Here is a 22,032-nt window from a genome sequence, read left to right as displayed (position 1 = left end):
TACAATGTATAGATGAAGTCATCAGGAACAGCTAGGAAAGCAGTCTTGCTGCCTCCCAGAGTTCATCAATTCGTTGGTTGGTCTTCCATGCTTCCTCTTTCATCTACCCACATATCTCCATGATGTTCTGTCTGGTGACTGGGCCGGCCAATCCTGGAGCATCTTGATCTTCTTCTGCCTTGAGGAACTTTGAAGTGGAGATGGAAGTATGCGATGACCACCATCCTGCTGCAGAATTTGGCCTCTTTTTATGGTTGGGAATATAAGAGGTAGCTAAGATTTTCTTGGTATTTGAGACTACTGATGTTGCCTTCCACCCTGCAGATCTCTCGCACACCCCCATACGGATGTAACCCCAAACATGTTTTTCCCGCCACCAAACTTCACTGTTTTCTGGTGAATCTTGATCCATGCGGGCTCCAGTAGGTCTCCTGCAATATTGCGGCAACTGGGTGTAATTCACCAGAAGATCATCTGAAAAATCCACTTTCTTCCACTTCTCCAGCGTCCATCCTTTTAGCCGGCTGTGGGCCTTGGCAAATGCCACACGGTTTTTCAATTATCTTTTGTTTACTGCCGGCTTCTGGGCACTGATTCGACCATGGAGGCCATTTCAAGAAGAATCCAACAAACTGTTCAGGTTGACACAGGCTTCAGGGGACCAGGTCTGGTGGAGCTCTGCTGCAGGTGAAAATGGCTGGCCTTGGTTTTCGAGCCAACAAACGGTCCTCTCGAGCAGTTGTCTTGCGGGGTCTGCCTGACCTGGGCTTGTCAAAACATCTCCTTGTCTTCAAATGTTTTTTTTATCCTCTGTCTTGATGCTGAGACACATTGAAGGTGTCTGCCACATCAGCAGTGGATCTGGTCTTCAGCCTCTTGATAATCCAAACTTTAGTCTCAGGGTGAATCTTAGGCATGTTTGCAGATGTCTAGTTGCAGTTGATGTAAGGTCTAGTGTACTGGGTTTTTTTTTACACACCTGGATCTAATTGATCCATTATTAGTCACAGGTGAGCTCATATGACAAAGGCGACAACACTTATGTCTTTGCAAAAATTGACTCAATGGGCTTTACCAAGCGGTGAATATTAGAATACTTTTTGACAGTTTCTTTTTGCACTGAAACATTATTACAAAAGCTGTTGGGATTAAAATGACCATTTCTTGTAAATAAATCTTGATTAGAAATATATTTCAGCGGCACTTCAGGTAAATTTGTACACAAGCGACAAGACTTTTGTCAGAGACTGTATGTTTAAAAATATCAAAATTAATATCTTAACATTCGTAATCGATATTGCAATATCACATCTTGTCAATATCGTGCAACCCTAATTTAAGGAGAGGGTCCGAGTTTTACCTCGGTGTAACATGGGCAGGTGCTGTGCTGGCTGGGGGGGCAGCTCTCTGCTCTCTGAGTCTTCAGTCTGCTCAGCAAACGAACCGCCTGAGACACAAACACAACAACACAGGCCCAGACAGATACACGGTTCATTCTCATATAAAAGCTGTATAAAAAAAATGATTGCAGACCTTTATAACAACACTGAGGGTTGGAATTACCTGTGTAAAAGTTAAAATAATAGATTCACTATAGCGTTGATTCCATCAGTACAACAGAATTGTGTTGTATTCACCACTAGTGCAATCACTTTTTCCTTCTCCTTCTCCTAATACTGCTTCATTAATACATTCAATCTGGTTAGTTCTACTTTCTCATCATTTTCAACTGTTATGCAACTCAACACTAACATTTACAAGTATACATTTAGGAAGTTTTGATTTTACATCAACAGCAAATTAAAACAGGAGCAGATCAGAAACCATGAGGACGTCTCACTAAAATATAATCAAATATACTGTACTTCTAATATAGAAAAAGTGTGCGTGAATACCTGCAGGTCCAGCAGAACCCAGTCTGTGTGTGTCGCCTGGTTGTCTGGTCTTGTTCTGATGAACTGGAACAACTTCAGGAAAATACATGGGTCTAAAGAAAACAACAACACAGGTCAAACGCTGCTGCAGTAAGAGGTTCATTTAAAATCATGTGGAGAAGAAACCTAAACAATGGAGTGAATATTTGAAGCTTTTGGTACCAGGCTCTTTTCTCTATTTGGTGTTCCACTGTGGATAGCACCCGCGGCATTCTCAGCTGATCGCCATAGCGCTAATGTGTGTCATTGTACAACTTTGCGGGGCTGTCAATTTTAAAAATCTGGGGCGAGTGATTAAAAAATTGCAGTGGCTATTCGCAGGACGTCCTAGGGTTCACTCTGACCAATCAGTGGTCTGCAGTGTTTTGACTCCACCATTTAGTATCGGCTCAACTCAGATGGAACCTCAACGTGATGGTACCAAAAAACACACCAGGTATTAGACAGTATCCACATCTTTGGCTATAAAAACCCAAAAGATTTTGAGTTTAGTAGAGTTGTACCATGCAGTCAAAACACTGCAGTAGTGTTTAAATGGCATTAGTAAATGTCCATGCAGTTACAGTGCCGTAGGTTTGGGTGGAGAATCACCGTGCTGAGAGCAGAGCTGCCGAGCCAGCGTCTGGTGGTCGGACATGGACGTGAGGACAGACACACTCCCCGAAACGGTCTGCAACGTGCAGTCCGCTGACAAACACACACACACCACCTGCAACACACACTGCAACCTGAGAGAGAGACAGAGACAGACAGGTGTCACCAGAGTAAAGCCATTCATTCATAATGTTAGATACTTGTTTCTGAACTGTTGGGTGGACTGAAACATTTCGTTGGTTATTTTTACTCTCTCTTACATCACCACAGTGACTCAGTGCAGGTAGCTCACAGTCAGAGATGACACAACTTAGAGTCAGTGGAAAAGTCATGAACCCTCACACACACACACACACTCCCTGCTCCCAGCCACTCCTCTCCCTCCAGTAGTTTTCCTCTCAGGTAAGTGTTGCATCATATGTGTGTGTGTTCCTGTATACTTGACAATGTAATTGGAGGAATGCAAAAAGAACAGAATGTGTGCTAAAGGGTGTTTCAGAGTGGGGGAAGTTTCTGTTGTCAAATGGTTGTTGGTCAATTTGCCTGTTTGCAGTCACACCTTTAAGTGTGAGGGTGTATGTGTGTGTGTACCTGTCCATGTGAGTGTCTGGGGTCCTCTCAATAAGGACACACAGGGTCTTCATGGCATTGAGGACAAGCTCCTCGTTCTGCGTGCCGCCGTCTAGCCCCGCCTCACACAGTCGCAACACTGACGTCAGCAGGGCATTCTGGGAGCCAAGACCCCCACCTGGAGTCGAGTGTTCGGTCTAAGACCAGAGGGAGGAGGAGGATTTCATTAAATGTTTTGAGATTTAAGAGAAAAATCTCTGTTTATCATAATACCATGATCATCCTGAGCCTCCTGGACGAACAACATGTAGTTTCATATAAACCACTTGATATTTTAATATCGCCCCATTCTACTTTAATAAAGTTCATGTTTCATCTTTAATAGATCACAACAAAGTTGAAAGAGTGTTTGTGTGCATCAGTGTGTTTCTGTGTGTACCTGTATGTCTGTAACTCTGCCCTGACTCTCCTTTGACAACACAGCCGCCACCACCTGAGAGACAAGATGAAACAACTTCACCAACAAAAGACACTTATACTGCGCCAACAATGCCTACATCAAAAAACAGAAAGGAGCTACAGATGCAACAGCTATGGAACTTCACAGTGTTGTAATTAACTGAATGAAAATGATATCCTGTGTTATCCCTCTGACTTGGACATCTAAACATCAGGATAAAACCTTGAGATGTGCCATGTGGTCAGTAAGTTTGAATGTCCGCTGGGTCATTACAGGTGTTGTTTCTGTGGTGGCATCACCTCGTCACTGTGGGCCAGCACCAGGTGGAGGATCCTCAGAGCAGCCAAACCAATGTCCTCCACACTGAAACCAGTCAAACCGGCATCCTCCAGTCTCCCCAGTCCAGAAGCACTGCCTGCTGGGAGCGAGCCGGCAGCGGTGGAGCTGGACCCACTGCTCCCAGCAGAGGTGGAGCGGACCGAGTCTAGAGCCTGACACAGTCGAGACAGGTGAAGCTCCAACAGAGGGAGGAGGAGGACAGCCCCGGGACACAACCTACACAACAAAAAATTTAAATTATTTTCTTTTTTTTGGGGAGTTTTGCTTAGATGAAGTTATTAGCCAAAATCCCACTTAATGTCTGTATCAGTGGTTGTTACACTTTTCAAAAGGGGTCATGCTCAATAATCTTGTTGTTCTTTTTTTTATTAAAGAAATATACAAATATTAACAAACATTGGCCTGTCCCAAATACACCCTCTGTAACCATTGGTCTCTATCATCTTGTTTTTTGTATGTTGTCGTTGTTAGGTGTTACTTTTGTGTGAAAACCGTATTTCAAATAGTACGAAACAGTAATTCTCAGTCGTGTCTTGATGCCCGAAATGCTGAATGTGCAGGTTTTTTTTTTATTCTACATTAACACGTTTTGCCACGTGGTCATCTCGGTGCTGCTGTTGCATCATGTGACCACAAGAAGGCTCTGCTGTCCACAGAACTTAACTGTTGTTGCACCTCACAGCCCTTAAATAGCCTCCTCAAGTCTATTAGTCTTAGTCCCTCCCACTGAGGAGGCATGGGAGAGATGCAAGGAAATCCTCAGAGGAGAGAGGCAAAGAGCAAATGTGTTTTAGAGGGATGAGATGTTATTTCCTCTGAAATGTCACATGAATTTATCTGCTGTTTGGTCGGAGTTAGCAAGTCATTTAGCCGCAAGGTTTTTGGGAAGGCTGCTCTTGTGTATCCTCGCCTATAGCTCCTCGGTGATCCTCCTCGATGCTCTATCCTCGAGGCAGAAATAAGTTCACCGAGGAGGGACAAAACAGCCAAGGACCGAGGAGTCGAGGAGCTATCGAATAAGGGTTGTGAGATGCAGCCTGTGTTTTGTAGTTCTGGATTCTTCATTGAAGTCTCAGTCAGTCAGTCTACCTTTTGTTTCTGCTGCTGGCTGCAGCTGTTGGTTGGTTCTGACTCAGCATGTTGAGTCCAGTTACAGCCAGACTCTGGACCGGACTCAGAGCAGCTCTGGGAGTTCCACCTACACCGCCCCCTAAGCTGGCTGCAGGATCAGAGTGGAGCAGTAAACCTGCAGACAGCCCGCTGAAGTCATGCAACACGACACACAAAAACACCACATCAGTTAGTCTTTGATAACAGTTCAAGTCTTTTTTTCAAGTCTAACATCAGTATTTTTCAACTTGGACCCTATTTCCCCAAGTTTTGTGTGTAAGTGCCTAATAAGTACAACAATTTTTGAAACTGGTCCAGTATTAAGAAAGACTACAGAAGTTGGCAGTGGCAAAACAAGCTGCAAAGTAAAGTCAATAGGCATTTGTGCACCTTCAATTTACGTTCACTAAAAGTTGGCTAGAGAAAAAAATAAAAATAAAAAAAAAATAAAGAGGATCTTACCCTTTAACCAAAAAAGGTTTATCTCTGTAGGGATCCTTTCTATAGTGTTGTCTGAGGTCCCGTGGCATGAAAATTTCACTTTATTAAGTTTTTACATTAATAGGAGTTCCCCAGCCTGCCTATGGTCCCCCAGTGGCTAGAAATGTGGCTCTAGTGCCAGTAATTCTGCACCAAGGCTGAATTTTGGTAAAGAGACTTCTGATACAGTATTAGGGGACCACTAAGTTCTATATAAAAGAGACTTCAGATACAGTATTAGGGACACTAAGGTCTATATAAAGAGACTTCAGATACAGTATTAGGGACCACTAAGGTCTATATAAAAGAACTTCAGACAGTATTAGGGGACCACTAGGTTATAAAGAGACTTCAGATACGTATTAGACCACTAAGGTCTATATAAAGAGACTCAGATACAGTATTAGGGACCACTAAGGTCTATATAAAAGAGACTTCAGATACAGTATTAGGGACCACTAAGGTCTATATAAGAGACTTCAGATACAGTATTAGGGACCACTAAGGTCTAATAAAAGAGAGACTTCAGATACAGTATTAGGGACCATTAAGGTCTATATAAGAGACTTCAGATACAGTATTAGGGGACCTAAGGTCTATTAAAAGAGACTTCAGATACAGTATTAGGGACCACTAAGGTCTACATAAAGAGACTTCAGATACAGTATTAGGGGACCACTAAGGTCTATATAAAAGAGATTTCAGATACAGTATTAGGGGACCACTAAGGTCTATATAAAAAGACTCAATACGTATTAGGGGACACTAAGGTCTATATAAAGAGACTTCAGAACACAGTATTAGGGGACCACTAAGGTCTATAACAGCATCCAAAGAGCAGCATGTCATGGGACCTTTAATAAACACTGTCATGGTTGCAGTGCAGGGCGTTTACCTGACGTCATGTGTGTCTGTCAGACTCTGGATAGCGGGGAAGAGGCCGAGCTGCTGGGAGACAAGGATGCTGCAGCAATACCCCTAGCAGACCCCACCTGGACACAACACACACCACACACACACACACACACAACACACACACACACACACACACACACACACACACAACCACACACACACACACACACACACACACACACACACCACCACACACACACACCCAGCACACACACAAACGATTAAAAAAAAAAGAAGAGAAAAGGAATGGGTAAAATCTGTGAAGCAAAGGCGGAGATACAGTATTCCGAGAAGATTCTTTCCTTGGCACCAAAAGAACACTGGATCCTATATTTCCCATAATGCTGCATAACTGGATATTGTCTTTCATGAGACCCTGAAAACATCACTCTGAGATCATTGGTGATATATTGTCAGACTTGACAAAACTCCTCCAGAATAACACACACATTACACAACCTTCAACTAACAGCCTTTATGTCTAAAGCCCCTGACACACCAACTAGATGGCCGACCCTCGGCAGAAAAGGCAGTTGGACTGATCAGTCTCTCCGAGATGATCAAAAAAGTGTCTCGGAACACACCAGAAGAGAAGAGACGTAATACGTCTCCATAACAGCAGACGGTGGTAATCTGCATTGTGTCACGGCCCCTTAAAGAACGACGGAATGAACCTTTAATCTCCACTGCTGCTAAAGTTTTAATTTTACAGATGTTCTGTGTGTTTGACCAGATAAACTGATCCAGCGTCAGTACCTGGTTACAGATATATGTGACAAGTAATTAATGGATAAATGTAATTAATGGATAAACATATACAATTAAGTCTTTAAAATGTTTGTTTTTTTAAGTATGAACGAGCTGAGAGTCTGATTTCTTGATTATTTAGGCTGACCAGTTTGAAACTTTGTCAGGAAAGCAAAGAGATTTCTACTTATGAAGCAGCACTGCAAACTGACCTCGGAGCTGCAGGTGAGCAGGTCTGACGGACAGGAAGGGGTCTAGGCGAGACGCTTCCTGTCTGTCCACAGACCTGCTGCTGGACATCTCTCTGTCTGCTGAACACACAGAACACGTACATGTCAATCAAATGGTGTCCTCAACACGCCTGTTTAACCACCACTACTGCCATCAACATCATCATGTGACCCACAGTCTTTCCGCGTCTTCACCGGTGTCGTTCTGGACGGGACGTGGGCTCCAAACGTCTCCTTGGTGATAAAGCCATTTCCTGTTGGCGGGGAGGAGCTGCTGCCACTCCCATGATGCAAATGGGCGAGACAGTTTGGCACTTTGGGACTGCAAAAAGAAGAGAGCAGCCAATCAGATCAGAGATGAGCGGATGGATTAAACACCCATTTCAAACACACACTGGTCAGTCGTCCATGTTCCTTCTGTTCCACTGCAGTGACCCACTAACAAAACACCACACCTTTCCTTTGGGTCATGTTTTGCTTTTCTCTTCTCAAATGTCTTATTCAGTCAACAGCTCAAAACCCAAAGATATTTAGCTTAAAATGATATAAAACAGAAATATTGATGGTGACTGACCTGTTTCTAGGCAGTGGAGAGGCCAACTTGTTTTTGTCTGAACTGTGCAGTTTGGTCTTTATCTCATTGATCTCAGCTTCTTTAAACTGCAGCTCTGACTGCAAAGACTGAACCTGAACATAGAGAACATGTTATTATGTTATTCTAGGTTTTCCTACTTACAAAGCAGGTAGAGGTCTGTCATTTTTTTTAATCATAGGTACACTTTAACTGTGAGAGAGAGGGAATCTAAAACAAAAATTGTGAACCACAACTGGCAGTTTGATTGAGTTTGTGGACAGGTGTATTTTATACGGGTAACAAGTTCAAACAGGTGCAGTTAACACAGCTAATGTGTGGAGAACACGAGGGCTTCTTAAAGAAAAACTAACAGGTCTGTGAGAGACGGTATTCTTACTGTTTTGGTAGGTGATCGAAAACAGGAAATGTATGATCTCTGTAATTGCAAACTAAGGTTTCTGTACCAACTAATTAGTCCTGCTTTTCTGATGTATCAAATACATATGTCGTGCAGTAAAATGCAAATTAAGTATTTAAAAATCATACAATGTGATTTTCTGGATTTTTGTTTTAGATTCCGTCTCTCACAGTTGAAGTGTACTTAAGATGCTTCCTAAGTAGGAAAACCTGCAAAATCAGCAGTGTATCAAATACTTGTTCCCCCCACTGTGTATGTGTGTGTGTGTGTGTGTATATTTGTGTGTGTTTGTTTTCTGCAGCTACTCACCTTCCTGTTGAGCTCCTTCTCCTTTTCACTCTGCTCTCTCTGCCTCTGGGTCTCCAGCTGGATCTGTTTCTGCCTCTGGGCCTCCTTCTCCTGCTGAGCTGCTTTCAGAGAGTCCCTCAGGACTCGGATCTCCCCGCTCTTCAACACAATCTCTTCCTCCACCTCCTTTAGCTAATAACATACACAGTTCCCAGGACATGTTTATCCAGAGTCTGTTCTTAGCTGGTAAAAGACACTCTGTAATTTCATAGTAAACCACACTGGTAGCAAATCTTCTTTGCTATAAAAGGCCCTACACTGCTCCCATCTATTACATTATACATTGTTCTTCTAGACCTTTTCCAATAAAGGGTTAAGTATTTATTTAAGAAGCCCTAAGAAGCAGTGGTCATTACAAACTCATGCTGTGCAGCCAAACATAATTTAAATCCACAGCCCTTTATTTAAAATTGTTGTGGAACTAGAAAAGTATGCAAATAAAAACAAGTATAAAAGGGAAGAACTTTGGGCAAATGTGCAAATTAAGGACAAGATGTAGAATATTTGTATCTGAAGGAATAGTGTTAAAAAAAGAGTTGGGGTTTTAATAGTTCAGTTATTGTAAACATCATATACAGTATCTTCAATTAAGAGTTACAGCTATCTGATACAGAGCGTGCTGTGATACCACCAGAGAGTGTGCAATAAGATGATTTTAACAAAAGGCAATTTTATTTGTAGTCATTAAACAGATGTGACAGCGTCATCAGTCAAAGGTTGTCAAAATAGTTTCTAAGTATGCGGAACAATATCAAAGAGGGAAAAATTGTGTTATAGCATATACTAACAAATAAAGTGAGAATATAACATCTTTCTTACGTCTTATGTATATGTCTCCTGTTTCTTCTGTAATTTATTACATTACAAGGTTTTGTTTAGTGATGAAAAACCACTTCACAAGTTATTATATATTTTTATATTTGCGCTCTTTATATTTCCACTGCTCCGACTTCCCACTTGTATTACAACTGCTGCACATCCCTCAGGATAAATAAAGTTGTATCTTTTAGTACCTTAAGAGTCCTGCTCAACACAATTACAAAGTCACAGGAAACATAGAAATAATGTATCCAGGTTATAATCTCACAGTAAAATGTTATATTTACCTGCCCTGCTGATTTTGTGGCTCTCAGATGTTTTTAAAAGTTAGATCAAGTGAGAAACCAGCAAGTCTCACCTTCCTCTTCAGCTCTGCATGCTGAGCCTCCAGCAGACTGTGGGAGTCTTCTCTGCTCGACCCAAACTGCTGCTGCTGCCTGTTACCTGAACACACACAACAACAACGCTTTAGAATGTCAGCTAGCTTTAACCAGCCCAGTTCTATGTGAAAACACAACACACCACACCCCTACCACTACAGAAACACTGCAAGTCAGTCCTTAATACTCTTATTCCTTGTTATATAAACTAAAAATGTCGTTGTGTAAATCTAGCATTGACATTTTACTTCTTCTTTTTTTTTATTTTTTTATTGGAAGTCTGCGTTTGTAAACTCGGTATTCAAGAGAACACGCTCTCATCTGCACCTATTGAAATTTGCATGTTTTAAACCAAAATTGGCTCTTGGTCATATACAGAGAACAATCCCTCTTTAACTATGGTCTGGCTACACTGCTTAACTCTGGCTTGTTTATATTTCTCTAAACGAGGCCTGTAACAATCATTACATAACTGTCTTTTTTTTTTTCTTTCTTTTTTTTTTTTAACATACTCACAGTTTCTTTGTTTAACAGTATTTAATTGCTTAAATTAGCTAAAGTCTTAAGGCTCTTAACAACTGGTAGTTGTTCATTTTGTTTAGATATGCCAAACTGTAATTTTATAAGTGATTATTGGTGGGACTCGGACTATGTATTATTATTAATTTTTCAATAGTTAGGTGTTAGCACTTGACCCTAAACACTAGGGCTGGGCAATATATATCAATATTATATTGATATTTAAGGCTAGACATCTAATATTGCAATATAACAAGTGTTGTGTTTTCCCGGTTTTAAAGGCTGCATTACAGTAAAGTGATGTCATTTTCTGAACTTAGCAGACTGTTGTAACTGTTCTATTATTTGCCTTTCTCAATTAGTTATTATATCTAAAATACTGATGATTGTTTATCTAAAATCTAATTGTGTAAATATTTTGTAAAAGCAACAATTGTCCTACAATATTGTAGCAATATCAACGTATTTGTTAAAAAATATTGTGATATTTAATTTCCTCCATATCACCCAGCCCTTCTAAACGCGTTCATAGCAATGGGATACAGTTAGAAAAAATGTGTTATAAAAGAGACTTCATAGACTGTGTGTTTGTGTGACATTATGTGCGTCACATAACAGAGATATAAACAAAATACAAATATCTGAAATTCACTCAAAACGTTTATTTTTCATACAAAAAAAAATTTGACTGAAAGCGACAATTATATTGTTAACTGCAATCATTTCTAAGACAATTAATTGTACAGCAAAATTTGGAATGGTTACAGTTCTAATCTAAACCAATCACGACGGTCCTGGGTGGCGCTAAGACCCGGATGCAACAATGGTGCCCTTGTAAAATAGATAGAGGAAGGGGAGGGACATCCAGCGCGTCCCAGCAATGTATATCTGCTGAGAAAGACTACTCTAACAGATGAAGAGGCAAAACATTGTTGTGTTCTTAATGTGATAAGGAAGAAATTTAACAGTTGAAAAAAAAATTGTTGAACTCAGCACCTGGACAGATTTGATGTCAGTGGGGGGAATAAATGGGCTCGTCAATCACCGGCCAGAGCGTCCTAACAATGGGTTTTACAGGCAGCTTTATTTCTTCCGCTATCGTTCTTCAAAAACAAACTCAGGGTCAACTGTGGAGAACGGCGGGGGGGGGGGATTTTCTACGCTAATTACAATGCTGCTGCTCTGCACTTGTGTGACACTCTTTACCTTGACGAGATATCTTGTCCCGTTTAATCTCGCGAGATTCACACCTCTAGTAAATACCGTTATTCCATACTTGTTGTTGTTCAAAAGCATCACTCATGTGAAATCCCAGCAACAGAATGGTTACATGCCTTTTACTTGGTTAACTTTTGTTGGGTTATACTTGATTAGTCAGACTGGGGCGAACAGGCATAGTAATAAATAAATGTATAATTCTAAGTTAGAAGTCTATGGTACATGCCGCTCACTCCCGCAGCATTTGATGGCATGTACCACTGTGGTACAGCAGCATAAACCAATCCCCTGGTGGCACTGCCCGCTCACAAGGCACGCCAGCCACGGTGGCCGATGTCATATGCCACTGTGGTACGTTAAAGCTTTAGTCCGTAATTTTTGGACATTAATGAACGTCCGTCACATTCAAGAAGACTATCTATTAAGACTATCAGCTCCACACTACTCTCTCTGTATTTCTTAGTATTACTATGTTCAGAAACTGGTGTCGCCCGGTGACTTTCCAGCCCAGAAACTCAAGTGAAGATAAGTACCTCTTCTGAAGAGTTTGTGTTTTTTAAGCCTCCGTGTCCTCTGTGGTTACTAGCAACTGCGTTGTATCACATGAACGCGCCGACAGTGTTGTCATTACTTAGAATTCCTCATGGGGGCGACAGAAACTACTCACTATAGCTTTCATACATCCATGGAATATGCACTAAGGTAGTGAAGCCATGTTAGCTCATGTTAGCTCTAATACTTTGGGTACATGTACAAGGATATATGAAATTAATTAACTGTTTTACCGATGCTTAACGCTACAACGTCCACCTGGCCTCGCAGTTAAACAGTGTGAAGGAGGTGTTCCACCGGCACACTGTTTAACTGCGAGGCCAGGTGGACGTTGTAACAGGTTGGTGTAGTGAGCAGCCAGTGCCGCCAGGGGATTGGTTCATGCTGCTGTCACAGTGGCAGATGCCATGAGCCAATGACAAATGCGGCTGTAGCGAGCAGCCTGTGCCGCCAGGGGGATCGGTATATGCCTAGGTTACCACAGTGACTGACCATCAGCCACTTTTCAATTTTGGCGTCAATCTTTTTGTCACCGCCCCTGGCTGCTGCCGCCGCCTACTCTTGTCCACTTTACTGGCGAGGCACAGCTCATCTCCAACGGGCCTACTCTTCTACTCTCATGGCTTATTTTCCCTGCTGCTTTAGTCTACAACAATAAAACATAAGCAATTAGTTCTGCTCTGAACTTACCGAGAGGTTCTCTGCTTGGTATACCAGCATTCCCTCTGTTGCTGCTGCTGCTGCTGAACCCAAATGTATTCTCTCTGCTGTGATTGGTTGTGGTTCTGCTCAAAGAATGGCTCTGCCCTGCAGATGGCGGCCGGACGGACCCACGGGCCAGCTCTATCGGTTTGGTTCCTGGTTTAGACCCAAGCCCAGGTGCAGCGGTCGAGGTAATGGCCTGCGAGGCGATGATGTCGATCTCATCCAAGTCGTCCTGGGTGAAGTCCATGTCATCTCCAAACGGGTCATCAAAGGCCACTGTCGTCACTACATCCTGGTTCATGCCTCGGAGGCGCTTAGTGGGGGGGCAGTTCATGCTGTGGGAGAGGAAGAGGAAAGAGACAGGCAGGTTAACCAGTTACAAACAACTTGTTGCTCTGCAATGTGTTCAGTGTAGCATCAGGGTCCATATTTATGAAGTGTGTGAAAGTACTAAATCAATTTTAACTGGCAGAAAATTGAGAGAGTGATCCAACTTTATATGAGGTGTAGCTCCTAAGCCAATGAAAACTGCATCACTCTGAAAAGTTGATTTTCTACTCTGAGATGCTTGTTAAATATGGGCCTTGGGTCAGTATCCATAAAGCCAATCAATAATAAAAAAACTATAATTAATGCATTATATTTTAATTGTGATATTTTGTGAGTAAAACTGAATCTGCAATGTAACCTGTAGTATTACTCTGTCAACTAACTGTAGTATTACAATGCTTTCCTCTGAGGCAGAAGTACACAATGTGAGTAGTATGACATTGGGATGCATATTAAGCGTTTGGGGGATTTCTGTAAGTTATTTTATCAATCTCAACATTGATTAGGAGTTTGGTAAATGCTCTGTAGGAACGTTTAAACAATGGGATATGGAAGAAGGTGCAACAGTGACCGAAGTGACCGCAGGTTTCCCGCTAAACTTAGCTTATCTTCTAAAGTTGCTAGTAACTAACGTTAACGTTCGCGTTGTATCATTTCCTCTGGGTTATCTGTGTTACCTTCTCCCGGTGGTGCTGCTGTCGCTCCTGTTAGCCGTTAGCTAAATAGATAACGCTGGAAAAACTAGATGTGGTTTTCAATGAGAGTTGGCCTGCTTAGCTAACCCAGGCCACTTCGTCATAGCGGTATTTAAAAGTCAGTTAACACTTCATGAAAAAGCCATTATAAACCTTAAATTAAACGCTGCCTCAGCACTTAATTAAACGAGGAAATGTGTTAAATGGTAGCAACTAGCTAGCAGCTAAGTATGGGAAAGAAGTGTGTTGTTCCGCCCGCTCCGGTGCCGCTGACAATCTGACCAATCAAATCGCTGTTCTGACAGTCCGACCAATCATAGGCGACTATGCCCTGGACTGGTTGCTGTATAGGTCCCTGTTCGAGACAAACTATACTAAACGCGCAATAGAAAAAAAAACTCGTCTTCAAAGCTGCTTCAAAGCCATTAATTGAGATTTTGAGAGTTGTTTTCCAAGAGTTAGACGAGAATAACTTTATTTCTGCATCGATGGTAAATAAAGCAAGTAGGGTTTCATATTCAAGGAATTTTCCTTGGTATTTAGTGTATGACAATAAACATGGTTAGAGAAAAAAAAAAGATAAAAACTAGTAATGCAACAGTCAAGAAAAAAATAAAAATAAAATTGACAACAAAAATATAAAATAAATTTATACCACGATATGTGAGGTATGAGGTGTAGAGAATATGTGCAATGTAGCTAAGCCCGCAAACAAAACCCACCTGACAGCATCTCTAAAGCCCATTTATCAACATGTTATATGTTGTTTGTTCATTCCATGGAAAAACTAAGTGTAAAAATTACATGTGTGGGACTATTTATTAGCCAGGTCCAGTACTCTAGGGGGTCTCTAATGGTTACTTGGCAACCTCACACTGATGGCAAAACTCATGTATCTACTGTACCTTATTCCTTGCTGGTCACATGGAGCCCAACAGATATATTATCGGACAATATTTCCTAAACTATTGGTATCGGCATTTATAATGGCCGTTTTAATATTCGTTCATCAGAATAACTGATAATGACAAACGATTCTGATTAATAAACATTTAAAAATAAAATAAAACGGACGGTCAACCATGTTATGGCGTTGCATAGTCTGTCCACCAGAGGGCGCTCCACAACGTCCCTGTTGGCAACACTGATTATTTTTAAATTTCACATCTTAATTTTGTATTTTTGTACATTTTATTTGTCAAAACTTTAACATAGTTTGATGTTCCTAAGCACACATTATTATCATATTATCTTAGTGAGAACTCATACATAACTACAAATAACTTATGTTAGGGAAATCTGTTTATGTTTTGTTACGCGTTGCGGATTTTTTTTTAACCCTCATGTTGTCCTTGGGTCAAATTGACCCGTTTTCAGTTACATTTTTTTTTGTCTCAAAAAATGGGCCTTCGAAATAAGCTGAAAAAAATGTCAATATTAAGAATATCAAAAAACATCAAAAAAACACCCACGACATTGAAAAAGGGACAGAAATGTCCGAAAAAGCAATACTAATGTTGAAAAAAGTGACCAAAACGTTTTTTTGAATGGCTGATGGGAAGACATTACAAGGGTTAAATATATATTGGACGATATATCGGAATATTGGATTTTCAAATAACCAAATATTATATTATACTGTATATCGGTATTAAAAATCCTTTATTGGTCGGGCTCTACATAGCCACAGGACTATGCCCCATACGATCATTGTTTTAAAATAAGTAAGTGGCACACCCTGTCACCAATGAAAATGACCATGCATGTATTTAAAAAAAGAAAAAGAACATTAATTAATTATGCCCTTATAATCTGACATTAATGGCCAGCGGCTAGTTTTTATCCACGTTAATTTAACGGCTGATGGGTGTTAATATGAATGCCTGTATGTACACTCCACATATGGAAGCTTCTTGTGGCTTCTCAGCAACAGCAAGTGTGCTTTCCATTTTTAGACACAGACAGGTCTGTGTCGCAGCTGAGGCTCTACGTGTGTGTGTGTGTGTGTGTGTGTGTGTGTGTGCGTGCGTGCTTGTGTGTGTGCAACACTGACACATGCTCCCTCTCTCTCTCTCTTTCCGCCTCTGTACTTCAGTACAGAAATGGCAGAGCTCAGACAGGCATCCGGATGCACCAATCATCATCATCATCAGCAGCAGCAGCAAGACACACACACACACACAAACACACACACACACACTATCATTGCGAACATCTGTAACACTACAACATCACCGGCATCACCAGTATTATTCAGGTCTCCTCTTCACAAATTCGTCTCTTCGTGTCTTAAAAAGGTAAATCATTGAATCAGCAAAGCCCCCCCCTAGCACACACACATTTGGCAGGCGAGTTAGTTGCCATAACAACCAAACAGTCAAAGCAGGGTCACTGAGTGAATCAGTCAGATGAAATGAAGCCTACCTACATGTGTGTGTGTGTGTGTGTCTTACTGCAGAGCAGAGGAGCAGCTGTTGGTAACTCTCATGTGTCTGATTCTGTCCTTTGTGGATTTGAACCATTTCGGACTGTCCTCTCCTGTAGTGTCCTCCCAGGAGGCCCTGTTGTGGGAGCACTGTCCATTCAGAGTGAGAGCTGTCTCACTGTAAGATGGCCAGGATATCCCCTGTGATGTGATATTCATAGACAGATAGAAACCTTTTTTTCATTTTGGAACAGAGATGCATCGAATGAAAATCTTCTTGTCCGAATTTTCCGATTTTGACCTGCCGATTCTGATTTTAGCCAATTAAATTCTGTTTTTTAAAAACTATAATCGACATGCACAAGCATTTATGTAAATTTTCTGCAATGGTAAAGTTAATGACCATGGATTTTGTCAGATAAAATGACAACTATCACTGGCAGATTCTGTAGCTACCTAGGTTGAAAAGCTGACTTTTTAATGTTTTAATATTTCCAGCTGATTAATTTAAAATGAGGACCCTGCAAAAAGGTTTTAAATATTAACGTGTCACATGAATGTCCACCATGAAGGAAAAATGCATGAGCTCCCATATATGGTACATTAGTGCTTCATCTACAAAATTATAATAAAAGGTTTATTCGATATAGCACCTTTTACAGACAAAGTCACAACGTGCTTCACGTGATGAACATCTGTAAAAATAAGATCCAGTAAGATCCAACAGATACTAAGCAAAGAAAAAAATAATTGAAAGACCAATGAAAATCATTTAAAAGATTGAAACCTAAAACCCAAACATGAGTCAAAAGTCTTCAGCTGCTTTTTAAAAACTTCAACAGAGACCGCATAACGTAAGACAGTAAGAAGGACCTTCCACAGGTTTGGAGCCACCCCTGGAATGGTCACCTTTAGTTTTTAAGCGAGTACGTGGGACCACCAGTAGTCCCTGGTTAGAAGACCTGAGGGACTTTTTAGTAGTGTATGGATGGAGCAGGTCCGAGCAGGTCCGAGATGTATATATGAACAGGTTCCTGACCACGCAAAGCTTTATAAGTCAGAATAAGAACTTCAAATTGGATCCTGAACTTGATCGAAAGCCAATGTAATGAGTATAAAATTGGAGTGATGTGTGACATTCTGCTGGACGAAAGATCATCTGAAGTTCACACTGTGATACCACGGCTCTGAGTTTGTCAATGTTTCTTAATTGGAAGAAATGTGCGGGTCAGTGATTTGATATGTTGATCAAAATACATGTTTTGATCAAATATAACACCAAGAAGTCTCAGTTTGGACTTTACCACTGAAAAAAGGGACCCCAAAAGCTGAATAACCTTGGAGGCTGTAGTGTCCATAGCAACAAAAAGGACTTTGGGCTTATCTTCATTAAGCTGTAGGAAGTTGTTTGCCAGCCAATCCTTGATGGAAGTCAAACATTTAAAGGTCCCATGACATGATGCTCTTTGGATGCTTTCATATAGAACTTAGTGGTCCCCTAATACTGTATCGGACGTGTTCTCTTTTATATAGACCTTAGTGGTCCCCTAACTACTGTATCTGAGTCTTCTATTTATGACCCTTAGTGGTCCCCTAATACTGTATCTGAGTCTCTATATATAGACCTTAGTGGTCCCCTCACTGTATCTGAGTCTCTTTTATATAGACCTTAGTGGTCCCCTATACTGTATCTGAAGTCTCTTTTATATAGACCTTAGGGTCCCCTAATACTGTATCTGAAGTCTCTTTATATAGACCTTAGTGGTCCCCTATACTGTATCTAAAGTTTCTTTATTAGACCTTAGTGGTCCCCTAACACTGGATCTGAAGTCCTCTTTTATATAGACCTTAGTGGTCCCTAATCTGTATCGAACGTCTCTTTTATATAACCAAGTGTCCCCCTATACTGTATCTTGAGTTCCTCTTTTATATAGACCTTAGTGGTCCCCTGATACTGTATCTGGAGTCTCTTTTGCAGTAATGGCAAAAGTACTCACTGCCCGTACTCAAGTAGAAGTACAGATAATTGTGTTAAAAATTACTCTGGTAAAAGTAGAAGTACTGATATGGTTTGGTTTTTTTATTTTTATTGACCTGTATTTCGTGTGTTGTGTTGGGGGTGTGTTGTTCCCCCATTATTCCTTAACAACAATTAACAACTCCTTTTGTCTATTTTTAAAAAAATTTTTTTTAAAAATAATCTTTTATAATTTTTCTTTAATAACATAAAAGTGATGCGTAAGTGGGCTGTGGCCTATATCCTGAGATTCATTAGGATCCAGGGAACGCTGGATTAAGTTTTTTTTAATATCCGATGTACGCCGGTTTGGGATTTATAGGGCAAAACGCGTTTGTTTCTGGATATCGCCACCTAGTGTCTGAAGTGGGGGCCTTTTTTTTTTTTGCGGCTGAGGTCTTTGCGGAGCTTGGACCTATTCCCTGAAAATGGCGCCCGGCGTCCCTTCGCCACCATGTACTTTTTTATGGCTGGCATGCGGCATTTTTACCGGAAAGAAAAATAATTGGAAGAAATCCAGCGAAAAACAATAGGTTCCACAGCCCTGCGGTGTGAACCGCTATCGCCTTTCGATTACTGCGGGTGCAAGCGCATCCTCGGATGCGGTGGGGAGGGGAGGGGGGGAGGGTGGATGGCTTGGACTCCCTAATTAATAAACCTTTGCACTCTAGGAACTTTTTTGTCTCATCTTCATAAGGTCACAATTGTGTGAACACGTATTTGTGAAACATTATTGACCCACGAAATAGGACTACATATTTATTACCGTCTGGCTTGCATGCATGCTTACATGGTCAAATGATCCATCGCTATCCCCATCCCCCTTTTCATTTTATATATGTCTTTTACGCTCTAAGTGTTTTTTTACCCGAAGATTTTTTATTTATTCTGATTCACAATTAAGGGTGAAGAGACAAGTTTTGTGTTAACAATGATGTGGTGTTGTGAGTGGTTGAAATGGATTTTTTTGTAAAACTGTATGTATTGTAAAGAAAGTATCGGTGTAGAGTGCGAACACTGGAAGAACTGTTTGCTATGCTTTTGGGGGGGCCGACTCTAACGGTTGGAAGCGGAATTGTCCCCATTAGGTCTGGCCTGGTCAAAACTACAGATCCACTCGCCGATCTAAGCAACTTTGCATAAGTGCCGGTTATAGTAGGGGCCGGATTAGATGGGTGCCACCAAGTGACTGCAGAGTGACGTTCACAGCACGGGCAAACGCAAGGAGATACGTCCCCAAGGGTCAAACCGACCCTGTTACGATTGTGAATGAACCACTACCACGCTTTTGGAAACATGTCTTTTAAGTGGGTACAAAAAGTGTGCTTTAAATACAGGAACCATGCAATTGAAAGGCTGAGGTAAATCAAATTTGCACCAGAGATTGAAATTTTGAACAATGTCTACCCTAAGTGAAGTGACCTTTGGTATTGCAAACTTCACTAATGCATCGTCATTAGAGCTGTACTTTAAGAACTATTGAGAGGGCAAAGGGGGACAGGAGGAGGGCGGCGGCAAAGGTAGGCGACGAGTCGAAATAAAATTGCATTAATCATAATATAATCGATTCTGTTGATCCCGTTGTTATTGTTCATGGGGGGGTTTAATGCGTATACGTATGTCTGGGTAAAAGTGGGCAGAGTCATTGTGGAAGGGGATAAACATGAGCGCTGGTTCGTTGGTCGCTGTAATTAGGGGGCCCTACCCGGGGAAACCCCGCTGGCTTTTGATAGTTTGAGGTTTAGCTAATCAAGGCCCCGGTGTAGGTCGCACGGTACGCTGGGTGCAATAGGGGGGGGAAAGAGAGGCCTCAAAATGGATTATTTGTATATAATTATAGTGTGGATATAAAGTAAAATAAATGTGAGTAAACCAGGATTGTATAAGCTGGTCCGCTTGGGGAGTAAAATGTGGGTCGTCCAGGAAATGTCTAGGATGTTTAAATTGGCTTTAATAATGGGTGATGAATGCTTTGGAGAACTGTTAATGTCATTTATTTGGAAGCTCCCCGACCGGGGAGCCAATGTAAAGCTAGGAAAACAAGTACTGGTGCAATCCGGAACTATCTCTTACACTGTACGGCCATGGCTGAAAGTCAACAGCAAAAAACCTAAAAAGCTCTACTTTTTGGACGTATCAAATTGTGAAAGAAATTATAAGTTTGGTGGTTTGAGAGAAAATTGTAGAAGAAGGTTTTTAAAGATTTCTATTTCTTCCATCTTGCCCTCATATCTATGACAATCCTCCCACTCAAGCCCCCGACAGAAAAAAGTCTAAAAAGCACTAAACTTTAAAAAACGGTAATTTACACCAAAACTGGAAAAGCATATCAAGCATCAGATATATTTTTCAGCATAATAGGTAAAATGGGGTTTATTCTGAATGGTGTAACAAAAAAGTGGCATGATGTCTTTAGGTGACAGTAGGTCAGGAAGAGAGTTTAAGCGGATTTGAAGGATTTGAAGAGGAGGCCTTCTCCTCCTTTCACCTTTTAACTGTAACGAATAATCAAAAACAAGGGGATTTTTTAAAAGAAAGGTAATCAGGACAAAGATTGAGAAGGGCCATCATGGGGGGTGGTGGGGGTTTCACTTAAAAGAACATTTTTGATATTTGAATGTTTTTTTTGGTGATCGCGTATGTATAATTTAGAGATGAATGACCGCAACTATGTATGGAAAAAGAACAAGATCAGGAGTATACTGTGAATTGCTGCCTTGCTGAAGGTTGAGGAGTGTGAGAGCTTCGTTGAATGACTCTTGCGGTCGCAAGGAGATTGTAGTAACGTGTGAAATTGAACACTATAGTAGGAGCTCTATGGTGTTTTTAATTAAAAAAAAAAAAAAAACATTAAAAGCGCTAACAAAACCAAGCCAATCGCACTTTTGTCCTTTTCCATGTGGTGTAAGGAAGCAACAAAATAAGAAAATGAAATGCGACAAAAAATCAATCAAGGGGACAATTATACTAGAATTGTGATTAATGAAGTTAACTAGACATTAAAGCAATGAATTGTGATTGAATATTTTGAATGGTATTTACCAGCACTAATTTATTTAATGTCATATAGGGGACTTAGGTTCACAAACTTAACTTCATTGTCTCCTTGTGGGGGTCTGATCTGAGGATCAGGGGCTCTGTCCCAAACAATTGTTTTTTGGCGTAAATTCATGCTGGGAGATAAGCTAATCTAATTTCATTTATATAAATACATGTGTATGTATTTATATATAATTATAATCCCCTGTGGCTAATAATTTACAGTTATAGGGCACAGGGAGAGATGACCGGGCCCCTCCGGCACCGGGGGGGCCTGGACACCGGTGTACCGGAATTATGAGCCGTTAGCCCAATTTAAAGGGAGCAAAAACAGGGAAAAAACCCCGGGGGCAATTTGTTTTTATTAACGGTGGGGTCTTGTGGTGGATAAATGAACTGAAGGATAAGTGACGTTTGTGAGAAATCGTGTGAATAAACGAATCCCTTCTGGGGCTGGGGTCCTTGGGTGTGGCGGGCAAGGGTTATCGGAGGGGGACAAGGGGGGGGGGGGGGTAGAGGGGGGGGGAGGGGGGGGCGATGGGGGTGCTGCAGAGTGACGGGTGGTTATACAACTGTTTGTAGATCGCAGATTAGCGGGACAACCCGTACGCCAA

The 22,032-nt window shown here is 41.2% G+C and overlaps 1 protein-coding gene across 1 annotated transcript in view; it reads right to left on the bottom strand.

Annotated features, from left to right (window-relative positions):
* Positions 1-14,226, bottom strand: part of atrip (ATR interacting protein) — a 16,518-nt gene extending 2,292 nt beyond the window's left edge. The window contains exons 1-15 of the mRNA XM_032514813.1: positions 13,920-14,226; positions 12,898-13,247; positions 9,897-9,982; positions 8,681-8,851; positions 7,954-8,066; positions 7,556-7,701; positions 7,358-7,460; positions 6,418-6,479; positions 4,987-5,221; positions 3,858-4,113; positions 3,538-3,591; positions 3,120-3,295; positions 2,526-2,662; positions 1,896-1,987; positions 1,361-1,447 (exon numbers count right to left, since the gene is read on the bottom strand). Coding sequence (XP_032370704.1) covers positions 1,361-1,447; positions 1,896-1,987; positions 2,526-2,662; positions 3,120-3,295; positions 3,538-3,591; positions 3,858-4,113; positions 4,987-5,221; positions 6,418-6,479; positions 7,358-7,460; positions 7,556-7,701; positions 7,954-8,066; positions 8,681-8,851; positions 9,897-9,982; positions 12,898-13,246 — 2,067 coding nt within the window. The 5' untranslated portion in view covers position 13,247; positions 13,920-14,226. The remainder of the gene's footprint in view (positions 1-1,360; positions 1,448-1,895; positions 1,988-2,525; positions 2,663-3,119; positions 3,296-3,537; positions 3,592-3,857; positions 4,114-4,986; positions 5,222-6,417; positions 6,480-7,357; positions 7,461-7,555; positions 7,702-7,953; positions 8,067-8,680; positions 8,852-9,896; positions 9,983-12,897; positions 13,248-13,919) is intronic.
* Between the last annotated feature and the right edge of the window lie 7,806 nt (positions 14,227-22,032).

The sequence above is a fragment of the Etheostoma spectabile genome, chromosome 4, assembly GCF_008692095.1.
Source record: "Etheostoma spectabile isolate EspeVRDwgs_2016 chromosome 4, UIUC_Espe_1.0, whole genome shotgun sequence".
In the NCBI taxonomy this organism is placed as follows: Eukaryota; Metazoa; Chordata; class Actinopteri; order Perciformes; family Percidae; genus Etheostoma; species Etheostoma spectabile.
This window is presented reverse-complemented; position numbering and strand designations above follow the sequence as displayed.